The 24,250-nt window shown below is 43.0% G+C and overlaps 6 protein-coding genes across 14 annotated transcripts in view; 4 read left to right on the top strand and 2 right to left on the bottom strand.

Annotated features, from left to right (window-relative positions):
* Window positions 1-24,250, top strand: part of LOC115756815 (ATP-dependent DNA helicase At3g02060, chloroplastic) — a 121,485-nt gene that overhangs the window by 54,429 nt on the left and 42,806 nt on the right. The window lies entirely within an intron of this gene.
* On the top strand, window positions 1,259-1,798 carry LOC115756831. Its single transcript, XM_030696791.2, has one exon. It carries the CDS (start codon window positions 1,259-1,261, stop codon window positions 1,796-1,798), a length of 540 nt encoding a protein of 179 aa, XP_030552651.1.
* LOC115756813 lies at window positions 3,409-9,024 on the top strand. Of its 3 annotated transcripts, XM_030696766.2 has the most exons (8): window positions 3,409-3,617; window positions 3,695-4,140; window positions 4,543-4,728; window positions 5,240-5,347; window positions 5,932-6,132; window positions 6,225-7,319; window positions 7,407-8,107; window positions 8,459-9,024. In XM_030696766.2, exons 1-8 carry the CDS (start codon window positions 3,542-3,544, stop codon window positions 8,976-8,978), a joined length of 3,333 nt encoding a protein of 1,110 aa, XP_030552626.2. In that variant the 5' UTR covers window positions 3,409-3,541; the 3' UTR covers window positions 8,979-9,024. The 3 variants fall into 3 exon arrangements, with proteins under 3 accessions (XP_030552626.2, XP_048127921.1, XP_048127922.1); XM_048271964.1 differs by having other exon boundaries at window positions 3,410-3,617; window positions 6,225-8,107; XM_048271965.1 differs by lacking the exons at window positions 3,409-3,617; window positions 3,695-4,140 and having other exon boundaries at window positions 4,558-4,728; window positions 5,244-5,347; window positions 6,225-8,107.
* LOC115733763 (OVARIAN TUMOR DOMAIN-containing deubiquitinating enzyme 12) lies at window positions 9,164-15,688 on the top strand. 6 transcript variants are annotated; one of them, XM_048271973.1, is made up of 10 exons: window positions 9,164-9,430; window positions 10,455-10,662; window positions 12,323-12,396; window positions 13,204-13,258; window positions 13,333-13,407; window positions 13,652-13,725; window positions 13,867-13,915; window positions 14,404-14,488; window positions 15,192-15,248; window positions 15,331-15,688. In XM_048271973.1, the coding sequence occupies exons 1-10, from the start codon at window positions 9,318-9,320 to the stop codon at window positions 15,375-15,377; spliced, it is 837 nt and encodes a 278-aa protein (XP_048127930.1). In that variant the 5' UTR covers window positions 9,164-9,317; the 3' UTR covers window positions 15,378-15,688. The 6 variants fall into 6 exon arrangements, with proteins under 6 accessions (XP_048127930.1, XP_048127929.1, XP_048127934.1 ...); XM_048271972.1 differs by having other exon boundaries at window positions 9,371-9,498; window positions 10,475-10,662; XM_048271977.1 differs by lacking the exon at window positions 9,164-9,430 and adding an exon at window positions 9,437-9,710 and having other exon boundaries at window positions 10,472-10,662.
* LOC115756818 (tyrosine--tRNA ligase, chloroplastic/mitochondrial) lies at window positions 17,110-19,011 on the bottom strand. Its single transcript, XM_030696775.2, has 2 exons — window positions 18,939-19,011; window positions 17,110-18,905 (listed from the first exon to the last, which is right to left on the bottom strand). Exon 2 carries the CDS (start codon window positions 18,859-18,861, stop codon window positions 17,350-17,352), a length of 1,512 nt encoding a protein of 503 aa, XP_030552635.1. The 5' UTR covers window positions 18,862-18,905; window positions 18,939-19,011; the 3' UTR covers window positions 17,110-17,349.
* LOC115756823 (glyceraldehyde-3-phosphate dehydrogenase A, chloroplastic) lies at window positions 19,850-22,365 on the bottom strand. Of its 2 annotated transcripts, none has more exons than XM_030696781.2 (5): window positions 22,117-22,365; window positions 21,915-22,028; window positions 21,024-21,328; window positions 20,680-20,924; window positions 19,850-20,565 (listed from the first exon to the last, which is right to left on the bottom strand). In XM_030696781.2, the coding sequence occupies exons 1-5, from the start codon at window positions 22,156-22,158 to the stop codon at window positions 20,063-20,065; spliced, it is 1,209 nt and encodes a 402-aa protein (XP_030552641.2). In that variant the 5' UTR covers window positions 22,159-22,365; the 3' UTR covers window positions 19,850-20,062. The 2 variants fall into 2 exon arrangements, with proteins under 2 accessions (XP_030552641.2, XP_030552640.2); XM_030696780.2 differs by having other exon boundaries at window positions 21,024-21,335; window positions 21,919-22,028; window positions 22,117-22,364.

Here is a 24,250-nt window from a genome sequence, read left to right as displayed (position 1 = left end):
TTTTTGTCCACTGATCAATATTTTTTTTCGGTCAAATATCAAGTTCATTTGAATAACTTCTTATTAATGTTCAACCTCTACTTACTCTTATATGAAATTGCCATGCTAGCGACTTTACAAACTTTTATCAAATTAAGTAACAAACTATTTTTGGGTTACCATCTCTCATTTGAATTACTGAGCGGTGTTTATTTGATTTTTGTAATTTGCCAACTTTTCTAGAGGTAAATTTAATGTACCGGTACGGCTGAGTAAGGCAAATGAAAGTCGATAACTCAATAGAAAAGTGGGATTTCTTTTAAAGAATGTAATGGATGTTGATAATCGACCAGGATGAAAGTTGGTAAATCAAAACTAATAGGATAACCTAATAGGGAGAAAAACCGGTAAGTCATATAAAAATTACTAACTCATGCATAAGAGTAGATAAAATTAAGGCATTCGTTACACATGCAAACAAAAGTTAAAAAAGAACGACGAGAAAAGTGGATTATTACAAAGACAACCAAACAAACATCAATAAGCAAATTGAATGAGAGTTGGTGATCCAACACTAGGTGGTCATTTCATTGGAAAATAATAACAATTTGTAAGTCGCTCAAATATATTGGTAGATTTATATAAGAGCTGGTAAGTTTAAGGCATGAGGGCAAAACCAAATGAAAGTTGATAAAACATAAGACAAGCTGTTAGTTTGCAAGCTGTGAAAATGAGATGGTAACTTTATGAAAGCGTCGATAAGTTGCCAACAAATTGCTTAAACAAGTGGTATGGGCCAATTTAAATATTAAGCGCACCACACCACATCAATTTCTCGAGGCGGGGCTTCTCTGCATTTTCAACACACATGTTTGATATTCCAATGTAAAGTACACAGAACATCGCATTAAACCGAAGTTTTGAAGACCATACCCAATCACATTACAAGAATTAGAGAGCCCTGATGGATTATACATCCGACCAAACATACGGAGCCACGTGTACATCGCTTTGGGACTTTAACTTTCACTTTCATCAACTTTCCTTTTCCTCAATCCCCACGCCTCTCTCTCTCTCTAGATCCATGCAACGCAACACCAAAAGAATCTCTCTATATAAACCCCCATCCACCTTCCTCCGCTCTTCCCATGCCAAACCACTGAGCCTTTTTGTTCAATCCCCCCCAAATACGAACATCCCCTGTTCGTTCCATCCAATCCACCGTCACTTCAATCAAAAAAAGGCCGGGGGATTCGAAAAGCCGAGAGCGAAATCGAAGATGAGGAACAAAGCCTCGGGATTCCTGAAGCACGTCATTGGCGTCCTCGCCGGCCTCACCAAGGCCAAGTCCCTGGCTCTCAAGAGCAAGACCAACGCGCTCAAGGCTCGCGTCGCCCTACTCTCCCTCCTCCGCAACAGGCGGCTCCTCGTGGAGTCCATCTCCCACAAGCTCCAGACCCTCCTCGGCCCGCGCGGGCACGGCGGCTGCGAGGACGGTGAATCGGCCGACCGTAGCAGGGCGGTCGTCCTCTACGCCCGCGGGATGGCTCGCGAGCCGTCAGCTCGCGGCGGCGAGGAGGAGGACAAGTATCCGGATCTGACGCGCTCGCTGTCCGGCCTCGAGGACCTGGAGGACCCCGGGGGGTCGGTGATCGATCTGGTGAAGAACTCGAAGCAGGAAGGGGAGGACTTCGTGCTGGAGGACGAGATCGACCGCGTGGCCGACCTGTTCATCCGGCGGTTCCACCGGCAGATCAGGATGCAGAAGCAGCTCTCGCTGAAGCGGTTCAACGACGCGCTGGATCGGAGTCCGCAGTGATTCGCCACTCGGCCATCAAATCTTCCAATCTTAGTCTTTTTCCCGTTATCGAGCTGCGAACTCAGATTGACGACGAATCGTCGCGTTGAAGGAGGGAAGGGGCTAGGAACGAGCGAGGGCCTATCGGTCTTTTCGGTTTGACTTCCCTTCGCGCCATTTTTTGGGTCGCTCTCTCCGATTCCCTCGCGAATTTAACATGATACAGAATTCAGAAAATAAAGTGGATTAGTGTAATCATATTTACAATGAACCGGAGTTTAAAGTTGAACAGATGATTCGTGAGTGAAATACAACTTTGTTTTTTTCCTAAACAGTATCTTTGTTATATAATCCGTTGAGAAAATAGGATTCTTACTTCATATTAAAGAAAACTTCCGAGGTTGTCTTAGAGGGGAGGTGTCCTCGTCCTATTCCACTCCAAGTCCCAAGACCATGGAGGGAGCTTGAAATCCTCGTGCAAATGGTCGATTTTGTTTTGTGATGATGAACTGAGCTTGAGCATCAACGTCATCGACCTAACGTATGATTTACTGAAATCGATATAACTCGAGATTTTTTAGCGCACCAAGATTGCTCCCTTCTGTGGGGGTGTGGCTGGTATTACAGTAGGTAAACTTGAAGACTTCAGAAAATAAAGTTAGATCTGTCAAGCGGGTGCGCGGGTCTAGATTGATTGGGTTTGGGTCGGATCGAAGATTGTTCGACTCGAATTGATCGGTTTTCACGCAATGGAAAATCTAGTGATCCATGCTTGACTCGTGTTGTTGAAACATTTCCATAGTTAATTCAATTTTGGAAAATTCGTGCACAAAATGAGGTGCAAGCGGGTGCAAGATCGAGTGACGGCGAGAGAGAGTGAAAAGAGAGTTACAAAGGTAGGTTAAGTCTAAATAATTTTTGCACATTTATCACCAATATTATTCCCTGCTTTACCACCCTAAACTTAGTAATGACCAATTTACTAAATACAACTAATCCCTTTAACGACTTAACTCATTAAATATGGGTTAAAAATTGAATTTATGACTCATTTTGAAAAGTCCAAATAAATTTCCTAAATTAGGTTTTCCTATTATGTGCTTATTACAAGTACTAACCGCTCGTCCTATGAAAAAGAATGCTTTAGCATTATTAACAGAGGAAAAATGAATACAAATACAAGCCCAAATAAAAAGGAAAATTTTCAAATAAGGGTTTAGAGTGCCATCATTTTTTCAAATAAGAGCATAAAGTGTCTAAATTATTTTAAAGAAGGGTCTAACTAATGACATTTTTTTTTTATATCATTTTACTTTTTTGTATTTTTTTCTTTGTTTTCCCCTTTTTGAGGGTAGTTGGCAGGCTATTGGCGAGGGCCTAGGCAAGGGCAACCCTCGACTCTCTCGGGCGAGGCCGCCGAGGGCAAGAAAAAGGAAAAAAGAAACATGAAAATAGAAAAGAAAAAAGACTAAAGGTAAATAATGAAAATTTTCTTAGGTTATTCTTTAAAATAATGAGGGCAATTAAGACCTCATTTGAAAAGAATTTTCCCAAATAAAAATGCAGGCGGCACCATATGGAAACGGCGTCGTAGGTGGCGAAACGGACCTGCCTCATCAACCAAAAACCCCGCGAAATCTCTTGCTTCCACCTTCATCGAACTGAGAAGACTAGGGTTTATACGCTCGATTCTCAGCATCTCCTAGACTTGTGTGCTCCTCCTTCTTCTTCTTCTTCTTTTGATGATTCCGCGAAGTCGAATCGATGGAGAAGATATCGGCAGCTTGCGCCATGGATTGGAGCATCGAGCTCGAGAAATCCCTCCGCTCCAGAATGCCTGGTAAGTTCACCTTTTGGCTCCGATACCATACACCTTCATACTCGCTTAAAATCAACGCCTTGTTTCGTTAACCACAGGTCGAGCGGTCGAAGCAATACTGCAGGTGGGGCAGAGGTTGGAGCAATGGAGCTCCGAACCGGAGCCGACCATGTCGGTCTACAGCATGTACGGGTTGGTTCCCGGAGAGGAGAGGCTCTTTGCCAACACGATCCTGCTACGCCTTGCCGATGCATTTTTGTCAGGCGACGGAGAAATCAAGCGCGCCGTTGTCAGGGTCTTCCGGAGGCTCCGCAGATGCAGTAGGAAGAGGAGCGGGGATGTGGTGCTGGGGATCTTGTCGAAAGGTCGCGTGAATAATCCCACTGAGTTGCTGACTAGAATGAAGGTTGTGTTTGATGGTGAGGATGTCGAATCGAGAGCGATGGCTCTCGTGATGTTCGGGTGTTGCGCTGATTTCGCTAAAGATAGTGCTCATGTGCGGTACCTGATACTTTCAAGTTTGGTTTCTTCGGAGATTTTAGAGGTTAGATTGGTTACGTGTTAAATGTTTCAAACCCCATTGTCTCACTTTCGTTGACAGTGTGAACGACATACTTCCAATTGCGCTTTTTGAGCTGGCACCTGTTGTTTGTCTAGTTTGGAGCTGTAAGGCTAGTGTACTTTTGAAATTGGATTAACATTGTTGCTTGTTGGAAGCACAGTATATTATGATTATTGGACATTTTGTTGATTTTTTTTTGTTGTTGACAAAACAAGTGTTTATTAAGCGTATAAGCAGGGGGATTATATGTTTTGCTTCATATTCACACCTCTCCAATTTGCTAGGACAATTCTTGTTTTTTTTTTTTCTACGCATGACAATTTGTCGACTTAATGCAGTATATGATCGAAAGGAATTCATTTGAATTTTGTTGTTTTTTTGCAGGTGCAGGCGTCTTTATTTGCGGGAGGGTGTTTTTGTGAGTTAGCAGATGACTTTGCATTGGTTTTCTTGCAGATGCTTGCTAATCTGATGAGTTCACCTGATACATCATCTACTGTTAGGTTGGCTGGAGCACGCATTTTCCCGAAAATGAACTGCTCATGTTTGATTGCAGATGGAGCTTACAAGGTTCAGCAGTTTCTCTATGCTTGTTTGCGAGACATGCATTCGCAAGAAAAAAATCTTTTAACTTCGGCATGATTGGTTTGTTATTGCTTGTGCCTTGACATGAGAAGAATGTGAACAGAGACTCTAGTGTTGATGTAATATCTGACAGTGGATGTAGCATATTAGCTGTGTCACTTTGACGTGTTTCTTAAAATTAATTCTAGAACTAAAGAATTATGTTGTATTGGCCCAAAATCCACTCATATAAATAAATAATCTCATGTTAAATTCTATCTCTTCTTGTAGTGTCAGCAAATGCCTTGCCACTCTATTATATAAGTGCCTGCAATTCGGCACCATACTGGTAATTGGAATTTTTGCTCTTAGCTATCGCTAGCTTATTCTGTTCTTTGATGGTATAGGATGATAGTCAGCAGTCAGAAGCAGAAGTCTTATTATAAGCTTCGTAAATTTATTTACATGAATGTTTGTTGACAATTATTCACAGTTTACTAAGCATTAATTTTTGCAGACAGGTCTAAAGATGCTTTTAGGCTCTGTTGATGAGGAGTTTCTTGCTGCCATGATGGTGTCACTATCAAAACTTGCTTGCACATCACCTCTACTTGTTTCTGAACAGGTAAGTTTAACGTAAAATATTCATAACTTTGAGAAATCTCGCAGTTGGATGTTTGTCCTCAATTGCTTTTTCAACCGCATGCTCTTAGCGTAAATCATTTGTTCAAGGAAAAGCTAAGATGTTTCTGCCTTTTAGTTGGTTGCAACTTGCACTATACAGGACATTCTTGGCTCTTCAACAGGGGAGCAAATCCAGTCGATTAGACTGTTCTATCATCAACCTTTTTGGAAAATTGTTTCGTGTCACTGATATTTTCCCTCTTGTTTTAGCCTTGGGAAGTCTGGAGTTTGTGTTTGGTAACCCCCTTCATCTTCCGATTCTCCGTGCTCTTCACAGAGAAGAGAACAACTGGTTGTAGCACATTTGGACTCAACTAATTCAGGACAAGAATATTATCTCCTTGTAGTACTATTTTGCTTGACATGACCTTGATAGATAACTCCCTATGGCTCGTAGTTGGCTGTAAACCCGCTTATTGGTTTTAGACTGTATTGAAAGTTTGCTGTTCATCCCTAATCGTGGCAATGATTGCATATTTCTACTCTTGATGTATAATTGCCTGGCATTTTGACATTTAAATGCAGGTGGACTTGCTTTTCTCAATTTTGAGTGAAGGGAAAACATTGTTTATGCAAGAAATGGCACTCAGATGTATCCATTATGTCTACAGAAGAGGAGTTCTTCATTTCCCTGATGCTGGAAATGTTAAGAAGTTGCTCAGGATAGCAGATGATCCTATCCATCCTACAGGTCTTCAATGCCAAGTTCTACGGATTTTGTGTCAGGTTACGTCTCTTAAATGCTCCTGCATTCTTCATCTGATTTATTTTTTGTGGTATCCTGATTGAAGTATACTGAGATCTATCCACTTTTGCAGGTTCGGTTCTATGTATTGCCAAACATGTCTCCCACAGACATGCTCGATTTCACTAAGATATTTATAAGTATTGCATCCCAACGTCCTACCAAGCCAAAGAGCATCTTAGCCATTTGTCTTTTAGTAGATGCATCTCTTATGGTGATTGTGAGGGAAGAAATGAGATCTGTTGGGTACTATTCTTCTCTGCCTCTGCAAGTTGTCAGATCCATCGTTGATCGGATTCTTTTTTTGGTTAGGCCATCCTCAAATCCTTCTCATAGTGACTCTCAAGTGTTTGGTGAAGTTAAGATTATGCTCAGGCTACTTCTTCGTCTGGCTAGCGGAGACTTGGATTTGGGTGCTTTGGTGCTGGATCAAACTGGTTTGGTTGTTAAAGGTCTTATAAATGAGTGTGAGGGTGCTAGGTCGTCAGAAGAAAATGGCCTATCAGTGGATGATGGTACAGAATATATGAAGGAAGGAAACATAGTTAGAATATCAAACCTTGTACTTATTATTTGCAGATTTTTGACAGCTTTCATGGGAGTTCTAAGTGAAGCTGGTGCTATTACCACCCAGATATTTGATAAAATTAAGGTTCTGGCTGAATGCATTCAGCACTGCAGCTTATTTACATCTTATGTACGGATAATATGCTCGTTACTGTTGCACAGTCCATTTATTTGGATCTGCACAATAAAGAATAATGAGGTAGTTGATGAGAACCTCCATGCTACTCTTTGTCGTTACTTGGTTGAACGAGAATGCTTTAGTATTGAGTGTGCAGGAAAGATATTGGCTGACAAGGATTACTGGCCTGCGTATAATGCTGGCTTTTATGCAGCATGTCAGGGAGCATGGTTTACAGCAAATTGTATATTTACCGATTTGTCAGCCAGAGTCAAACATAAATCTCATTGTTGCTGGTTGAAATCACTAGCTCAATTTTCTGTGGCGGAGATGAAACTTCAAATGCTTGTATTACCAGATAAAGGATCAAGTTTGACAGAATGTTTAGAGAAGATCAAGCTTCCCGATGTGCTTATTCGAGGAAAGTTCTGTAAGACTGGAGAAAGTGCTGTCGAGTCTACGTATTCATCTGAATTTGGAGAGGTGGTTTCTGATGCTTATTTTGATCTGCAGTCTTCGTGGAAAACGTTGCAATCTAGTGCTACATCTGACAGAGCATTTCTCTTCCAGACGTGGTTTATGGCATTAAGAGTGAAACTGTTGGAAATTGTGGTTGAAATGATCAAAGTCTCGGCTTCCATTTCTTTTGATAATGACCATGGCAATAACGAAGGGATTGAGAGAAGGGGGGATGAGTCCATGAAGTACTTGCGGGAGCTCATTCTAATCTCATCTCGATTGATGAAGCTATCTAAGGAGTTTGATTTGCTTGCTGTATCTTTTGTCAGTATTGACAGAAAAAGTTTGCAAAACATTTCATCACTTGCGTTAGGTTGCTCGCTACTCTCATTTGTCACTGGTTTTGCTCTCTTTGTTCCAAGCTTGTCCCCTAATGAAAGTTTAGCCTCTGGTTTAGAAGACTCCAAAAAAATTACACCGACAGCGATATTGCAAAATCTGTCTGGGCGCTTATTCCACTTAAATCACGAGACCGCCAAAAGTATCCTTTCACTCTTGGCTGTGATTGAGCAGCCCAAGAGCTGTTTTCACTTGCAGTCCAACAATCAACTTAGCGGCTGCGAAGTGAGGGAGCTGCTCAGCATTTGTCACTGTGCAGTTTCTGGAGTTATTGATTTGCAAAATCAGACGGACGGAGTACGGGAAGAATCTCTCTCCGAGATTACCAAAGTCAGTGGAGGACTAGCAATGAATGTCGTTATGAACTGGTTCCAAATTCCTATTCGAGCCCCTAAATACTATTTTAAAGTGAGGTAAGTACACTTTTACAAGGTCTTTGGCTAGCCTGCAGAATGCTTAGCATGCAGAAGATCTTTCTGTAGATTAAGTGGCAAAATCGGCATGCATGCTCTTTATTGATCTTGCGATATTAGTGTAAATTTCATGCTCATTCAGATCACTGTTTATTTTTCGTCTGATAATCTGTTAGGTTCGTAGTTGATTAGCCAAGAGAATGTCTCTGAGATTATTGATCAGGAATTAGCTAGTCTGATGTCTCTTTTCTGGGTTTGGAGGAGGAAAGGGGAATATCTGTTGCATTGCTTTTGACTAGTGACATTTTGATTATAGGGAGCTATTCTAACACTTGATGTGACTGATTTCAGGCCTCCCATCGGTGCAGAGCTCTATGTCTTCAATGCTGATCCGAGACACCCAGATGGGTTATGCATCTCGCGAGGATTCCAACTGTCTCTGAATCTCTGCCTTCAACTGAAGAACATGCCCCCCGATCTTCCTGTTCGGCAGTTGTACTGCATCATTCACTGCAGAGAACCCATCGGGTTGTTGCAAGGACCAAGCGGATCGTGTGCTGAGGCTGCTTCTATGGTTTATCAACCTTGGGGGAGAGAAGATATGGTCGACCTGAACGAGAAGCTGTTTCATGAGGTGATGGGATGCGAAGAGAAGTGTGGCGCGAAGAATGTCCGAGGTGACGGTGCCACAGCATATGTGCATTTTAAGCTAAATAAGAAGGGCCAAGGGTTCTCGGACTGCCTGCTCGACGTTTCTCATTTTCCAGTGGGTCGTTACAGGCTGAAATGGCACGGCGGATGTCTGGACGATTGGGATTCTTACTGGAGTCTGCCCCCGTTAAATCTGGGACCTGTATTCACTGTACAATAGCATAAATACGGAGATAAATATAAAATCCCAGTTACTTTAGGACTTTATAATTGAAAATCCATCTAGTAAGGTCTTTGAACTCCCGAGTGGGATGGAAGGTAGACTTGCCGAACGTCATATGTCCAAATGCGGGACGGCGGGGCCATATTGTGGGGTCCCAGACCCAGACGGGCTCAAGATCTGCCCCAGCGCGCGGAAGGTGGAGCCGCTATCCGACAGAGGACACGCGTCGGCGGGGCATTGCGCCCCTCCTTCCTCAGCCCTGTGAAAAAGTCCCCGCGAAAGCCAACCAACACCAAACTCCCCGAATTCGGATTCAATTAAAAATTAAAAATTAAAATGGGGTGGGGAGGAGAAAAGATGTGTTTGATGATAACTCTCACGATCGCAACTGAATGCACGCGGGCGGAACTTCCTTCTTCGCCGCGGGGGTTGGCGATAAGCAGCGAAGAGTGCGATATCTCCCCTCTTGATCGACGTCGACCCATCATCAGACGAATCGGTCTTAAAAGGCGTGGCGTGTCTCTTCTCTCTCTCTCTCTCTCTGCCTCTGACTTGCCGCGTCTCGACCCACCAGTCTGACCGAGACCAACCTTTGAAGGGCATCGACCTTCTTCTTCGTCTCTTCACGTCTCCCATACTTGTTCTGCTCGATCGCGTCGCGGGTCGCTTCTGTTGGTTTCGCGCCTTTGCGCTCGGAGCTCGTCGTCACCTTCCACGGTCGTTGTTGTGGTGCGCTTCGCAATTTGTGACTTCGATCCACCTTTGCTGCTCGGTAATTATCCCGTTCGATTCTTTTCTGCGATTGGTTTCGGTTGTGTTCTCCTGTTTCATTTTTTTTTTTTTTTTTTGGGAGGATTCATTGTGTTTAAATTGTGAAGAAGAGCCGCTTTCAAGTAGCCGTCGATCGTTTTACTATCGGACAGCAATTAGTTTTTCGAATTGGCGACGCCTCTGATTTCTTAGATTGGATGATCACTATTGACCAGAAACCGATACCGTACCGATGAGTTGCCTGCCTGCCTGCCTGCCTGCCATTAGGTTGATGATAACTGCATGTGGGTCCTGCCTAGGCGTCGTTCGAAAATGCTCCCCTAGAAGTGCCAAACGAGTGTTTTGGCATCTTAGGATTGTGTTCGTCATGATGGGTCACATGTGCAGCTTTTCACCTGCACCACCATGTACTCTATCCTCTGATTGAACTGGCATATCTCAGTGTAAGGAAGATCTCCATTGATTGGTATCCCTATTTTCCTCTAAAATTAAGGGTGGTCATACACTTCCTCGTCCTTCTGTCGATGTTACAAGTTGGTAAAGTTTCGTCTTTTCAAATTAGTCATGTGACTTGTGTCAATAGAATTTTCTGCATTTTAATCGGACAATGCATGGTGCTACTCGATGGTTTTCCGCTAGATGTCTGATTGTCGCGGAGCTTATATTTCTTTGTGAGCTTTGAGCTGGGGAAGTGCACTTAAGGTGTCGTCCTTCGGCAGGTTACACACTTTTGTGGATGTCTAATATGTGGAATGGAACTCAAAGCGTGGGTGAATGTTCCAGCTCAACTTCCTTAAGCAGTCAACAGGATCTGGACGATGATCGGATGATTGCTTTTGTTCTATCTGAAGAATATGCGAAATTAGATGGAGGAGTGGCTAGACGCCTTTCTAATCTTGCTCCTGTTGCGGTTAGATCCCATACTTTCTTTTGTAACTTTTTCTCTTATCCTTAGTTCTTGAATACAGCATACAAGGGAGAGGCCCCCAACAAAAGAGAATGAAAGAGTTCCTACTTTATCTCTTACTGGAGCATTGCCATTGTGCGAGTTTGTAGCTGACACCCTTATGATGTTTTATTTCATTGAACTTCATCATCAAGTGTGAAGGATATGGTGGAGATTTGACTATTGCATGCCATCTTCTAGAATTTGGGCCCTTATACATCCTGTGTACTTGAAATGTACAAGTAATGGAGTTGCATCATTATACCATATTAAGCTGTTACGATCCTAATTGCAAGGTATGAGGCTTAACTCTCACATTGATGGTATAAAACTTTGATGTGTGATTTATCTGAACCTTAGGAGAACCACACCCATGTTGGGCTGGCTTTCCACTAGCCTTTTTGCTAAGTCCGGGACGAACACTGCAATAGTGGCGTCGCCATCCGTGCTGCTCGATGGCAACTGGGAAAGATGGTAGACGCCTTTGATATAAGCTTGCTGTGGGTCCAATTCTTGAGGATTGAGAGAAAAAGAACTTATGAGGCTTAACTCTCACATTGATGGTATAAAACTTTGATGTGTGATTTATCTGAACCTTAGGAGAACCACACCCATGTTGGGCTGGCTTTCCACTAGCCTTTTTGCTAGTCCGGGACGAACACTGCAATAGTGGCGTCGCCATCCGTGCTGCTCGATGGCAACTGGGAAAGATGGTAGATGCCTTTGATATAAGCTTGCTGTGGGTCCAATTCTTGAGGATTGAGAGAAAAAGAACTTATGAGGCTTAACTCTCACATTGATGGTATAAAACTTTGATGTGTGATTTATCTGAACCTTAGGAGAACCACACCCATGTTGGGCTGGCTTTCCACTAGCCTTTTTGCTAGTCCGGGACGAACACTGCAATAGTGGCGTCTCCATCCGTGCTGCTCGATGGCAACTGGGAAAGATGGTAGATGCCTTTGATATAAGCTTGCTGTGGGTCCAATTCTTGAGGATTGAGAGAAAAAGAACTTATGAGGCTTAACTCTCACATTGATGGTATAAAACTTTGATGTGTGATTTATCTGAACCTTAGGAGAACCACACCCATGTTGGGCTGGCTTTCCACTAGCCTTTTTGCTAGTCCGGGACGAACACTGCAATAGTGGCGTCACCATCCATGCTGCTAGATGGCAACTGGGAAAGATGGTAGATGCCTTTGATATAAGCTTGCTGTGGGTCCAATTCTTGAGGATTGAGAGAAAAATAACTTTTAGTGCCAAAATGAGTTTAGGATTTAATGTGGGGGAGCCTGAAGTTGTCAATGAGAAAACAGTCTTAAGTGTGTTCATTTGCCATGCCAGCGAGGTGTGCCTGGGTGATCTGGTCATGTATCAGAAGTATTGACTACAAACGATGTGCCCTTAGGGTAAAGGATGTATTAGCGCATCTAAAAGATAGGGTTGAAAATGATTATATTCAAGAGGTCCATACTTGTGAATTTGGACATTGTTTTGAATTGTCTGTCTGGTGGCTTTGTTGCTCCTCCTATTAATTGTTGCTTCATTCATCTATCAGCACCCTCTTTTTGTTCAGTAGTTCTCCAATCATTAACTCCTGGAACTGGTTTCTGAATTTTCAGCACGTTCCCCGCATAAATTCCTATATCCCCGATCTAAGCGATGCCAGTTTAGATCACCAGCGGCTGCTACAGAGGTACTTGCCTACTAAATGGCAAAGGCTTTTTTCAATCGTCATTGTTAATTATACCAACAAAAGTGTGTGTAACTCTTCAGAGCTAGTAAAGAAGAAAGCTAGCATATTTGGTGGAGTGGAATAGAAGCTTTCTCTATAGAATACCTTTTGGAAATATGATTACCATTGGAAAAGCTATCTGGAAATAGGACCACTATGTATATCGAGTTTATATTTGACACTCTGCCTCATGTGTAAGTAGAGACATGAATCACACAATGTAGACTTACCCACATCTATGAGGCGACAGAAGAATAGGAGCCTTACCCGTAAGAAACAGGGCAATAACCTAATGAGAGAGTGTTGGAATTAAAAGCATGAATGAGCTCTCATATTATACCATGTTAGATGACCACTCATCCTGTCAGTTAGGTTAACAGAAAATGAACACATAATCAAAGTCTGTGCCCCTTTCTTTTAATTAGAGTGGCTTTCTTTCATTTATACCATGAGAAGCTATTTGCTGTTGATCTATGCCCCTTTCCTCACCTCTTGTATATAATTCTGAATGCTATCTAGGCGACGTTTCTTCATACATGTGTGTTTCACTTGAACTCAGATGGACTGTTAACCGCCCCACCACACCTCCCTCCTCCCCCCACCCCACACCCCCCCTCCCCGTGTCGCTACCCAGGCTGCTTTGCCTAGCAGCAACTCACTTGTATTGCTCTCCCCAGAAAATGATAGGTTTAGAGGATTCTCTTTTGGTTATACATCTCTTCATTGCATGTAAGCTATCAAAGCCAAATCCTTTATTGTTTTTTCCAGGCTGAATGTCTATGGGTTATATGAAGTGAAAGTCTCTGGGGATGGAAATTGCCAGGTATATTGGATTCAGAAATCAATATTACAAAGCATAAAGCTCATATAAGTAAATGTTTCTTTTCTGCCTTGCAGTTCCGTGCATTGTCAGACCAGATGTATAAATCACCTGAATATCACAAGCATGTCAGGAAGGACATAGTGAAGCAGGTACAACATCACAATATGCGATTGTGTCCACTAGTTAGTCAGATGCTTCAATCAAATTTTGCACTGTGACCCCTGTCTAGCATGATGCTCTCTTTCTGTTTGATTTGGATTTCCATAGGATTCCCACTACATAAACTGAAGATTAATTCCTGTGAATTATTTGGCTAGTTTGCAGTGAAGAAATTAGAGTTAACATAGCAACTCATTTTTGTGCTCTAATATTCTTGAACTCTCTCCTTTCCAGCTTAAAGACTATCGTTCTTTATATGAAGGTTATGTTCCAATGAAGTACAAACGTTATTACAAGAAGATGGCAAAGTATGTTAACGTCTTGGTTTTGTTATTGCTGCCTCAGCGATGTACCAGTCTTGAAATTTCAAATTCTATCATTGCTTTTTGTATCTTTGTTTTGATACAGAGTTTATCGCTTATCTATTTTCTGACCTCCGAGTGATGCAGATCTGGTGAATGGGGGGACCATGTTACCTTACAAGCAGCTGCAGATAAGGTACTCTATTCTTGTTCTAACACCCTTACTATTTTTCAAGAACTATGTCTCCAACTTAATCTCATGTCTACAGTCTCTATGCAATGCAATCACACATCAACCATTTTCTGCAATGAAACTCTTTGCAATATGATTCCCATGACTTGATGTAAGATAAGAAAATTGAGATAGTTACTCGTCGTTAAATTTCTGTTATAAAGGCATCATTGCAACTATGTTGCTAAGTTATTCTTTGTGATTGATGTGATCTTTGAGTTCTGAACTGGTCCAGCAAATGTGGCTGTAAGCACATAATGGGAAAGAAAGCATCTATCATAAAAATAATTTTGTGATCATGTCCCATATGGTACTGCGCATGAGGTGGTATAATTGCTTTAGTCCTGTCCTTGAGGTGAATGGCCCAAGTTTAATTCGCTGCATGAGCCCTTTTATTAACATTTGTGATATTGTTTCTTGAATTAGTAAGTCAGTATTTTAATGCAATGCAGTTTGCGGCAAAGATCTGCCTGTTAACTTCATTCAGAGATACGTGTTTTATTGAAATAATGCCCCGATCTCAGGCGCCCAAACGTGGTAAGTCTAACTCTATAGTTCAGCTTCATTGGTTTCGCAGAAGAAGAATGATTTGGAAAACATTCTCCTAAAAATGATTGCTTATATCGCTTACAAAAATGAAAGAACAAAAAATGTTTCCATTGCCTGTGAAAATGTTGGCATAAATTGTTGTCAATAATGAAACTTTTTTTATTGATTAATTATTTTAAGCAATATAAACAATCATTTTCATGAAATGTTCTTCAATTAATTTATTTTCCACTAAACAAACGAAGCTTTCATGAAGATTTGTCGATTTTCTAGGGCTTAACTGGAGAGGAAAACTCTCTCTCTCTCTCTCTCTCTCTCTCTCTCTCTCTCTCTCTCTCTCTCTCTCTCTCACATTTTCGCCTAATGCAAAATTTGTAGTTGCCCTAGATTCCAAGTCGGCTCGATTTCTCTACTTATGCAATGATTGAATGATTAGGTCGATGAATTTATCTTAGATTCTTGTAGTTCCTTCGATAATCTCCTGAAATGGGTATTTGTCCAGATCTATGGTATCTTCATTGGATGTTTTCTTTTGGCATGGCAGGCACATAGAGAATAGCTTGATTTAGAACCTGGATGTGAACAAATGCAACTGATCTATTAATACTTTTGTTCAATGTACAACTGGTCTTTCGAAACTCCATATGGTTGAAGCTTTTTCCCTGGTTAACACTGCTTTCGATCGATGCAGAGTTTTGGTTGAGTTTCTGGTCTGAGGTTCACTATAATTCCCTCTACGAAATACGAGGTGTGTTTTCCTATTGGCTACTTCTATCTTCTGGCATGGAATCTACATTTATGTTGCCTGCATAACTTTTTATTTTCTGCAGACGCTCCAATTCCTCAGAAACCGAAAAAGAAACACTGGTTGTTTTAGAAGCAGCAGGTCGCTCATGATGTTGCCACCTGCAGGAAAATGGGAGTCGAAATTTAGACAGTCCGTATACCTTACATGTTTTTCTTATTTTTTTCCCCATTTGGCTTGTATCATATTGATCATTTTTGTGGATCACGTCATAGTAGGTTTATCATAGATGAGTTGTGATGATCCACAGTATAATTTTACTATTCATGATAGATTTCTTTTGATGAGGTAGATGTTCTGTTGCAGCCTTCATTGGATACTTTTAAGTTTTTATGTATAGTACTTGATTTCATCAGATTTTTGAAAAAATTTCTTTGCTCGATGACATTACATTCTTTTCAATACTTACTGTGTTAATTTCCATATGTACCGAATTTGAGGGAAGTGTGGAAGTATACCGATTCTTTTCGACTTAGACGCAGACAGCTTCGACCGACAGATGCAGAATGTGGATCCGATATCTCTACCTGTCCCAAGCTCTCGAAAAGATATGGCGTGAATGTGGACAGAAGAAGGAAAGAATTGTTCAGGAGTCAATACTTCTCCCAGCCCTGTTTTGGCTAATTAATTTGGATATTCTGCGCCAATAAACCTGATTATTAAAATTTGGATTTTTAACTCTCTTGATAAGGCGATGTTTTGTAAGATGATTGTAAATAAACAGTCTCCCTCTTGAGGCTTGAGGCTATTATCGGTGGCTTAACTCATAGAATCAATCTGTAACTCAGTCCCATCTCAGTGGGTTTAGATTTACCTTTCTACATTCAGTTGTAGTTGCTAGACACTGCACATTGCACTTTGAACTGATAGCAGGACACAAAGCAGTAGAACCGTACCATCTATGGGTATTAGCTTAATAGATCCTTTGAAGTCTTAAGATCCACATTGGATGCAATCTTTAGTTTGCCTGATTTGACTGAGGATCTACTGAAATCTTATGAACCAAGTCAACTACATCACCCGTACACAAACCAAGCAGGGCATCTGATTCAGCAGACTGAGCAGGGTCTTCACATCAGTACAGTTCTCAGATGTTGGTCTTTCCGGTGCACTTCAAGGTCTTAAAATTCCGACATGAAATGAGAGCAGAATCGAACAACCATTAGAAGTTGGAACACTGAAGTTTATCTCACATGCTTGCTCGACAAATCCTACTCTGTGCTATGAAATTGGTATCAGATAATGCAACTCTCTCACCGACGAGGATCGTAACTCGCAAGTGTGCAAATAAAGCACCAGGAATGGATGCATCACTCCCACTCGTGTCACTGGAGCTGGACTACCCCGATCAACCACACCCAGATGCTCGGTGCACCTAGTCTGAGGTGAACATAAATCAATGCCCTCGGTTACCTTACTTCTCATCTTCACAACCATGAGGTGAATTTGAAGCATTTATCCCAGCTCTTCAAAATTTCAGCACAATGTTGAGGCATTTCCCAGATTTGCCATTTCCTTTTGCCATATCCATACACATTGGAAACCCCCGATATTATCTGTACTTCAGCATCAAACATTATGCATCTATCCTCATCACACCAACTCAATTGGACCCAGATTCTGCTAATTGATCACCAACGCGATCAGCTATAGAATGGCCATTCATTAAATGTTGCCATCATACAACAGATTGTGGGGGAAAATGGTTGACAAGACAGGAACATAAGGATCGACAAGCAACTCACCAACCTCAGCAGGACGAGTAACAAGAGCTAAACAAAGAGATAGTTGATGATAAAAAGCAGAAACAAAGCTGTTTTTATCCAGATGAGTTCTTTGATTGATCGATCTAGAAAACCAATGAAAAAAGGGAGGATTTCAGAAGATACAACAAAGTGTTCAACATCAGCTGAATGTTAGCTATCTTAGCTGTGATATAGGAAAGCGCCCATAGGGCTATGGCGTAAAACCAAAATTCTTGTGCATGCAGATACTCCACAAAAGAAAGCAAACTCAATATATTTGATAAAAAAGGAAGTGTCCACTAGGAAATCCGTACAATGACCTTATTCTTTTTACCTGCTGATAGCAGAAGAACCTTCCCATCAACGATATCTTCAACCTCAATCCTCTTATCCTCACCATTGACTCTACAGTTGTTCAAATACATACCCCCTTGCTTCAGCAATCTACGAGCAGCTGATTTACTCTCCATCAAGCTAGCCAAAACCGAAAGGTCTACAAGAGAACAATTCAACACATCATCATAACTTAAGGAACAGGACGGGACATCTTCTGCTATTCCCTCAATGGTCTTCCAATCCAATTTTGTTTCAGCTCCAGGCTTCAACGCTTCAGTCGCCTTAAGAGCCTCCTGCAAACCATCCTCCCCGTGAACAAAACGGGTGACCTCCTCAGCAAGCCTCCGCTGCGCCGTGTTAGGCACATAGCCCGGTCTTTTCATATCCCTCTCCATCTCATTTATCTCCTCGATCTCCAAGAAGGTGAGAACTTTGAGAAACCTAATGACATCTGTGTCAGGAACGGAAAAGAAGTACTGATAAAACTTGTAAGGAGACAGCATCGACGGCGACAGCCAAATCGCACCATCCTCCGACTTCCCGAACTTCGTGCCGTCGCTCTTCAGCAGAAGGGGGAATGTGAGGCCATAAGCCCCTTCCAACTGCAAGATCTTCCGGATCAACTCAGTGCCGGCAGTTATGTTACCCCATTGATCACTTCCTCCAATCTGCACACTAACCCCCTCATTCTGAAACAAGTGCAGGAAATCATAACCCTGTAACAACTGATAAGTGAACTCAGTGTAACTCATCCCTTGCTCCGACTCCAACCTCTTTTTCACACTTTCCTTGGCTATCATCGTCCCAACCCTAGCATATCTCCCCACCCTCTTCAAGAAATCAAGCAATTTCACACCTTTCCACCAGTCATAATTATTCAAAATCACAAAAGAACCATCATCATCACCGTCACTGCTCTTACCGAGAATCCTAGTCACTGTCGCCGCAATCCCCGCTGTGTTCCTCTCCAGGGCCTCTAAATCCAGCTCGGGCCGCTCGAGACTCTTGCCAGAGGGGTCGCCGACGCGGGCGGTGGCGCCGCCAAGGAGCGCGACGGTGCGGTGGCCGCACCTCCGGAACCAAGAGAGCACGATTATGCCCAGGAGATTGCCAAGGTGCAAACTTTCCGCAGTCGGGTCGAAGCCGCAATAGACCCTCAAGCCGGAGCCCGAAGAGCAAGCCGAGCGGAGGTTCTCGCTGGTGACGGACTCGAGCAAGCCCCGTTCCTCGAGGACGTCGACGACGTTGGGGAGGCGGCGAGGGAGATCCCGGTCGCCGTCGGAGGAGGGTGGGGGCTGGGGAGAGAGGGTGGTGGAGTGGGTGGTGCGAGAGGTGGAATTGAGAGGAGGGAGAGCGAGGGTCGGGGTGAGGGTGGGGAAGAGGAAGGAGGGTCGTCCCTTGAGTGGGGAGAGAGAGGTTGGGTTGAAGGAGAAGAAGAGTCTGCAAGCGGCTGCCGTTGCAGCCGATGTTGCCATGCTCTGCTGAATGCGAGGGAAGAAGGAAAACACCGACGCCCTTAAACCAGCAGAACGCAGAGCCCACCACAATCCAATCGGCTCCTTCCTTTCCTGTGCGACGAAAAATTTTCCCCTTTGGCTTTATTTTTCCCTCTTCTTTTTCGTGTTTTTTAAGGTGGACAGACAAGAGGAAGATGAAAAGGTTCTCCTGGTCTGGGTGATAACAAGAATAACCGTCTAATTCTGTCATTTTGAAGGAATTATAAAGAATTCTTTCTTAATGTTCTTCCTATGATTATTCTGTTTTTGGCGATTCTATTTGCTAAAGTTTCCTTTAGCAATCATCCCGTGTGAAAATTCAGCGTCTATCATGAGTCGAGTAATGCATTATTCCAAATTTTTGAATTTGATTGGTCTTCTGTATTTGATGGCCGCTTCGAATACTCACCCTAGCAACGGCAAATAAAAATTTATTATTTTCTCATGAGACGGGGATTTTCTTTAGCGTTGTGGAGGGGCATACTTCTTATGTTCCGGACTGTCATTTTTAATCATTTTTTTCTATATATATTTATATATTTTTTATATTTATATTTATATTTTTATATAATTATTTCTTTTCCCTCAATCGGTTTTGCTTCTTTTTTATTTAGTTTTGGGTTCATCGACCGCCGACCCCAACTAATTTGAGATAAGTGTGATGTTGATATTAATGTTGATGTTGACGGGAATTTTCTATTTTTGAGTAAAGTATGAAGTTGAAAGTATTATCCCTTCGCGAACATTTTTCAGTCAATAGGGAAAATGGGAACGCCTCATTTCATGATTTGGAGTCGTGGATAAGTGGATGCACCAAGAATTAAGGAACCATACAAAATGACATGAGTGACCATAGAATATTACATGTTTATTCAGCAATGGAATGAAATCTTAACAGTTAGGGCAAGAATTCTGAATCATATTTTGGCAGTAGACCAGCAAATTTGAAGAAGTTGCTCAATCCTTCTAATGAATATAAGCTAAATTATTTCATAAACAAAGAGAAGAAATGAGAAGTGGTCCTGCAATTCCCAATCGCATTACAGATTCAGGAAAAAGAAGGAGAAGAAGAAGAAGATAGGTAATTTTTTCTTTCTAAAAATCCAAATTACACAAGACATTTTCTTGAGTGGGAACAAAATCAGCTCCAAGATGATGATGATGTCCGGATTTTGATTTTTCACTTCCAGTTGTTGGCAACGATGTCGGCCAAATCCACAACTCTCTGAGAGTAGCCCCACTCATTGTCGTACCAGGCAATCACCTTGACCATGTCATCCCCCATCACCATGGTCAGCGACGCGTCCACCGTGGACGACACGTCGGAGCACCGGAAGTCGACAGAGACCAGGGGCTCGTCGCACACCGAGAGTATGCCCTTGAGCTCCTTGTCGGCGCTCTCCCTGAAGCCCGCGTTCACCTCCTCCGCGAAGGTCTTCTTGGAGACCTGCACCACGAGGTCGACCACCGACACGTTCGGGGTCGGAACGCGGAGGGCGATCCCGTTCAACTTGCCCTTGAGGGACGGCAGGACGAGGGCCACGGCCTTGGCCGCCCCGGTGGAAGTCGGCACGATGTTGAGGGCGGCAGCCCTGGCGCGCCTGAGGTCGCGATGGCTCGCGTCGAGCAGCCTCTGGTCGCCGGTGTACGAGTGGGTGGTGGTCATGGTGCCCTTGATGATGCCTGTCACATAACAATTCGGTCACCACAAATTCATGTCGACACAATCGTTCTGATCCTCTTTGATGAGTGTGAAGTTAGGAATTCATGGAAGTTGATAGAAACGCGGCGAATTACCAAACTTCTGGTCGAGGACCTTGACGAAGGGGGCGAGGCAGTTGGTGGTGCAAGAGGCATTGCTAATGATGGGTTCGGCCGGGTTGTAGAGGTCGGCATTGACCCCGATGACGTACGTCGGGATGTCGCCCTTGCCGGGCGCTGTGATGAGCACCTTCTTCGCCCCGGCCTCAATGTGCTTCCCTGCTCCATCCCTGTCCACGAAAACTCCCGTTCCCTCAATCACGAGGTCAATATCCATGTCCCTGGAATTCATTCAGCACGACAAAGTGAACTTCATGTGAGCTTGAGCATCACGCAAGCGAATAAACTTGGATGTGTGGGGAGAGCAGTGGAGGACTTACTTCCAGGGGAGGTTGAGCGGGTTGCGGTTGGAGACGACCTTGATGACCTTGCCGTCGACCGAGATGGCGTCAGTGCCCACAGGCTTGACATCAGCGTCGAAGATGCCGAGGGTGGAGTCGTACTTGAGGAGGTGGGAGGCTTGCTTGATGCCGCCGGTGTCATTGATGACAATGACATCAAGGGGCGAGTCCTTGCGGCCGTGCCAGCACCTCAGGAAGTTGCGGCCGATCCTGCCGAACCCATTGATGGCCACCTTCAGCTTTGCCTCTACCACTCCCTTTCTGTATCCACCATTGCTTCCCACCTTCAAGCAAGAGTTTGTTTTTTGTTCAAAGGGACTTGGACTGACAGTCACAATTTCAACACTAGCCCTTAGTTGTGACAAACCAGAGTTGTATCAGTAAAATACTTGGGTTAGCATGACTACACTGGCCATCTTATTTTTATTAAATGAGGCTTCAAATTGAGCCATGATAAGCTGTTCAAATACTCCATCCATCACAGAGTTGAAAGATTCAATGCCATTCCTATTACGCCGTTTCACGATTCGAAAGGCTTGGCTTGTTGTATTTGTAGTTCATGCTTGAGCAAATATGTGAACATCCAATTGGTTTTCAACTGTAGCATCTACAAAACGGGGCCATCGGGGTCGAAACGATCGAATTTCGCTGTCAATTTTCACCTTCAATTCCAGTCAGAGAGCTAACTTAATATCTTTGCATCCTGAAATGTTGTCCCTAATGCATGAGCATCAGGGTAGGATCTCATCAAGTTTTTCAAGGGAGGGAGGATGTTTTAGAAGGCTGATCATGTTGAATTCACTGTAGGAATCAATTGCTCAATACGGTTGCCAAGACAAAGGAGAGAGGGAAAAAAAACAAAAAACTCACTGCAGAGGTCTGGAAGGCAATGACGGAGAGGAAGTCGTCCGAGTTCTTCCTCCCGAACGAGACCGAGGCGGAGTTGCGAAGACCGGAGAATTCCGCAAATCCCTTTCCGTTCGCCTGCTCAGAATCAAGAAACAAATACAGGTCAGCCAGATGGAGGCGACACAAAGATGGGTCTCATGCTCATGCACCAAAAGAAGTGAACCTGAAGGGATGGCTTGGCTACAGAAAGGGCAGCAGAGGCCATGGTTGGAGTGAAGGGTGTCCCAATGCAGCAGCAGCAGCAGCTAGCAAAGAGAAAGTGTAAAGTGGGCTCTTTTCAATCTTAGCTTAAAACATGTAGTGGTAACAAGTGAAGAAGAAGAAGAAGTAGTAGAAGAAGAAGGGAATGTGTGTGTGTTGGGTGGTGACTGGTGAGTGTAACCAAAGAGAGAGGATGAGGTTGTGGATAGCCTCTCATCCAATGTATGGCTCTTGTTCAATCCCGGTCTTTATATCCCTCCCTCCCCTGTTCTCACAAACCACGCGAGTCTTGCCTCTCTTCATTTTTTTTCTTAATTCATGGTTTTTAGCCTTAATTTTTCGCAACCCCGGGTATCCAAACATTTCGGATCCTACCGATTCCCATGGATGCACGCTGATCGCCCCTTATACGAGCATCGATCAGGGCTTCATGCCCAAGGTAGCGAGCTTGAGACCCCATTTTGAATGGAAAGCGCTGTTGATTTAGAAAACGCGTGCACGGACATTCAATTCAAGGGTTTAGCCACGCGGTCGAATTCCTCAGGTCGAGTTGATTTTACGACATCTGCTTGATGATTCCAACAGTTAGAATCTGGAATTTTTCTGCAGACAAAATTCCCCTGCCTAAAGAATACAAGGGAGGGAGACTTTGGAAAAATGGTTGGGGATGGGAATGGATGGCCAATCTGAGTTTGGCTTGACAGTGTTATCTGCATTCACACCCTCTTTTCATCAGCGGCATATGTGAAAGGATCAATGGCCACAATTCAGTGACCAATTTCTGGATTTGGTGGCCATAAACAGCTTCCCTTCCCTTCCCTTTGGGTGGCCTTCACCTCATTTTGTGCCCCTCGAGAGTCTCCTTGTTTGTGCCCAATACTTGGAGCTGTGCATCTAAGTCAAATTTTCTATAGAGTCGGATAGCACTTACTAGATTTTGGGAGTTTCAAAACTTATCACGAAAGTGCAATCGAGTCCTCAAAATTTCAAAAAGTGCAATCAATGAAATGATTTGATTTCACCAATTTAACAAGCTCTTGATTGCAATTTTTTGAAAGTTTAGGACTCGGTTGCACTTTCTATCAAGTTTCACGACTTTCAGTCCACTTTTTGAAAGTTTAAGGACTCGATTGTACTTTTTTGACAAGCTGTATAACTTTCAGCGCACTTATCCCATTAAAATCATACTAAATCAAGAGAGAAATGCTTGAACCATGCACATCCTGAATTGTGGTCAAGTGTGCACAAACAATATGTCCTTAGCATGGGATATGATCCGTGCCTTCCTTGAGGACTTCTTTGGCCCGAAATGAGCCAAAACCTTATGTGACATGGAACAACCCAAATGTGACCTAACTATTAGGGGTGAGCATGGTTTCAAGGTAGAACCGAAAATCGAAGAACCGAACCGCCGGTTCCCGATCCGATTCCAAGTTCTGATAAGCCAGGATCCGGTTCCCGATTCCAATTTTCCCAGGAACCAGGAACTAGAACCGAAAATACCTTCCAGCCCGTATTGACAAATTAATGATTAACTTGGAATCTGCTCTGATTTTTGTCATGTAACTTATGTGTCCCTTGCTTTCTTACTCTGCATGACAAAGTGGTCTGTTTTGCTTCAGCCTTTACTTATGCACTTCCCCTACACCACACTATCGGTGATAAATCAAATTGATGGCATACGAAGATGCAAGCATCTGTCAAGTCGTTTTTGATGATGTCATTTGCTTATTATGATCAAGATGAAACTGATATCTTGTCTCTAACATCTGCATTGTGCAACATTAGAGATGTTGAAGGTAAATAGAAAATTTCTACTGAATCTAAATACAGAGTCTTGAGAAATGCATGAACTTGAACTCTCATAATTGTTCAGGCAGATGCACTGTATTTCATGAATTCTTGGTCACGTTTGTATTGTTTGCTTGGTGGAATTGGGCTAGATGATTCAAACTTCCTTTCTTATTTAGCAAAATTCTTTCCTTGATTTATCATGGAAGATTGATGGCGGACGGAAGTTCTATAATTTAGGTTTTATATCACGCGTTTTGAACTTATTATTATTTCGTGCATTCTGTGTGTTCATCTTGTATGAA

The sequence above is a fragment of the Rhodamnia argentea genome, chromosome 11 (assembly GCF_020921035.1).
Source record: "Rhodamnia argentea isolate NSW1041297 chromosome 11, ASM2092103v1, whole genome shotgun sequence".
Taxonomy (NCBI): Eukaryota; Viridiplantae; Streptophyta; class Magnoliopsida; order Myrtales; family Myrtaceae; genus Rhodamnia; species Rhodamnia argentea.
Note: the sequence above shows the minus strand (reverse complement) of the source record. Positions and strands in the feature narration are given on the sequence as shown.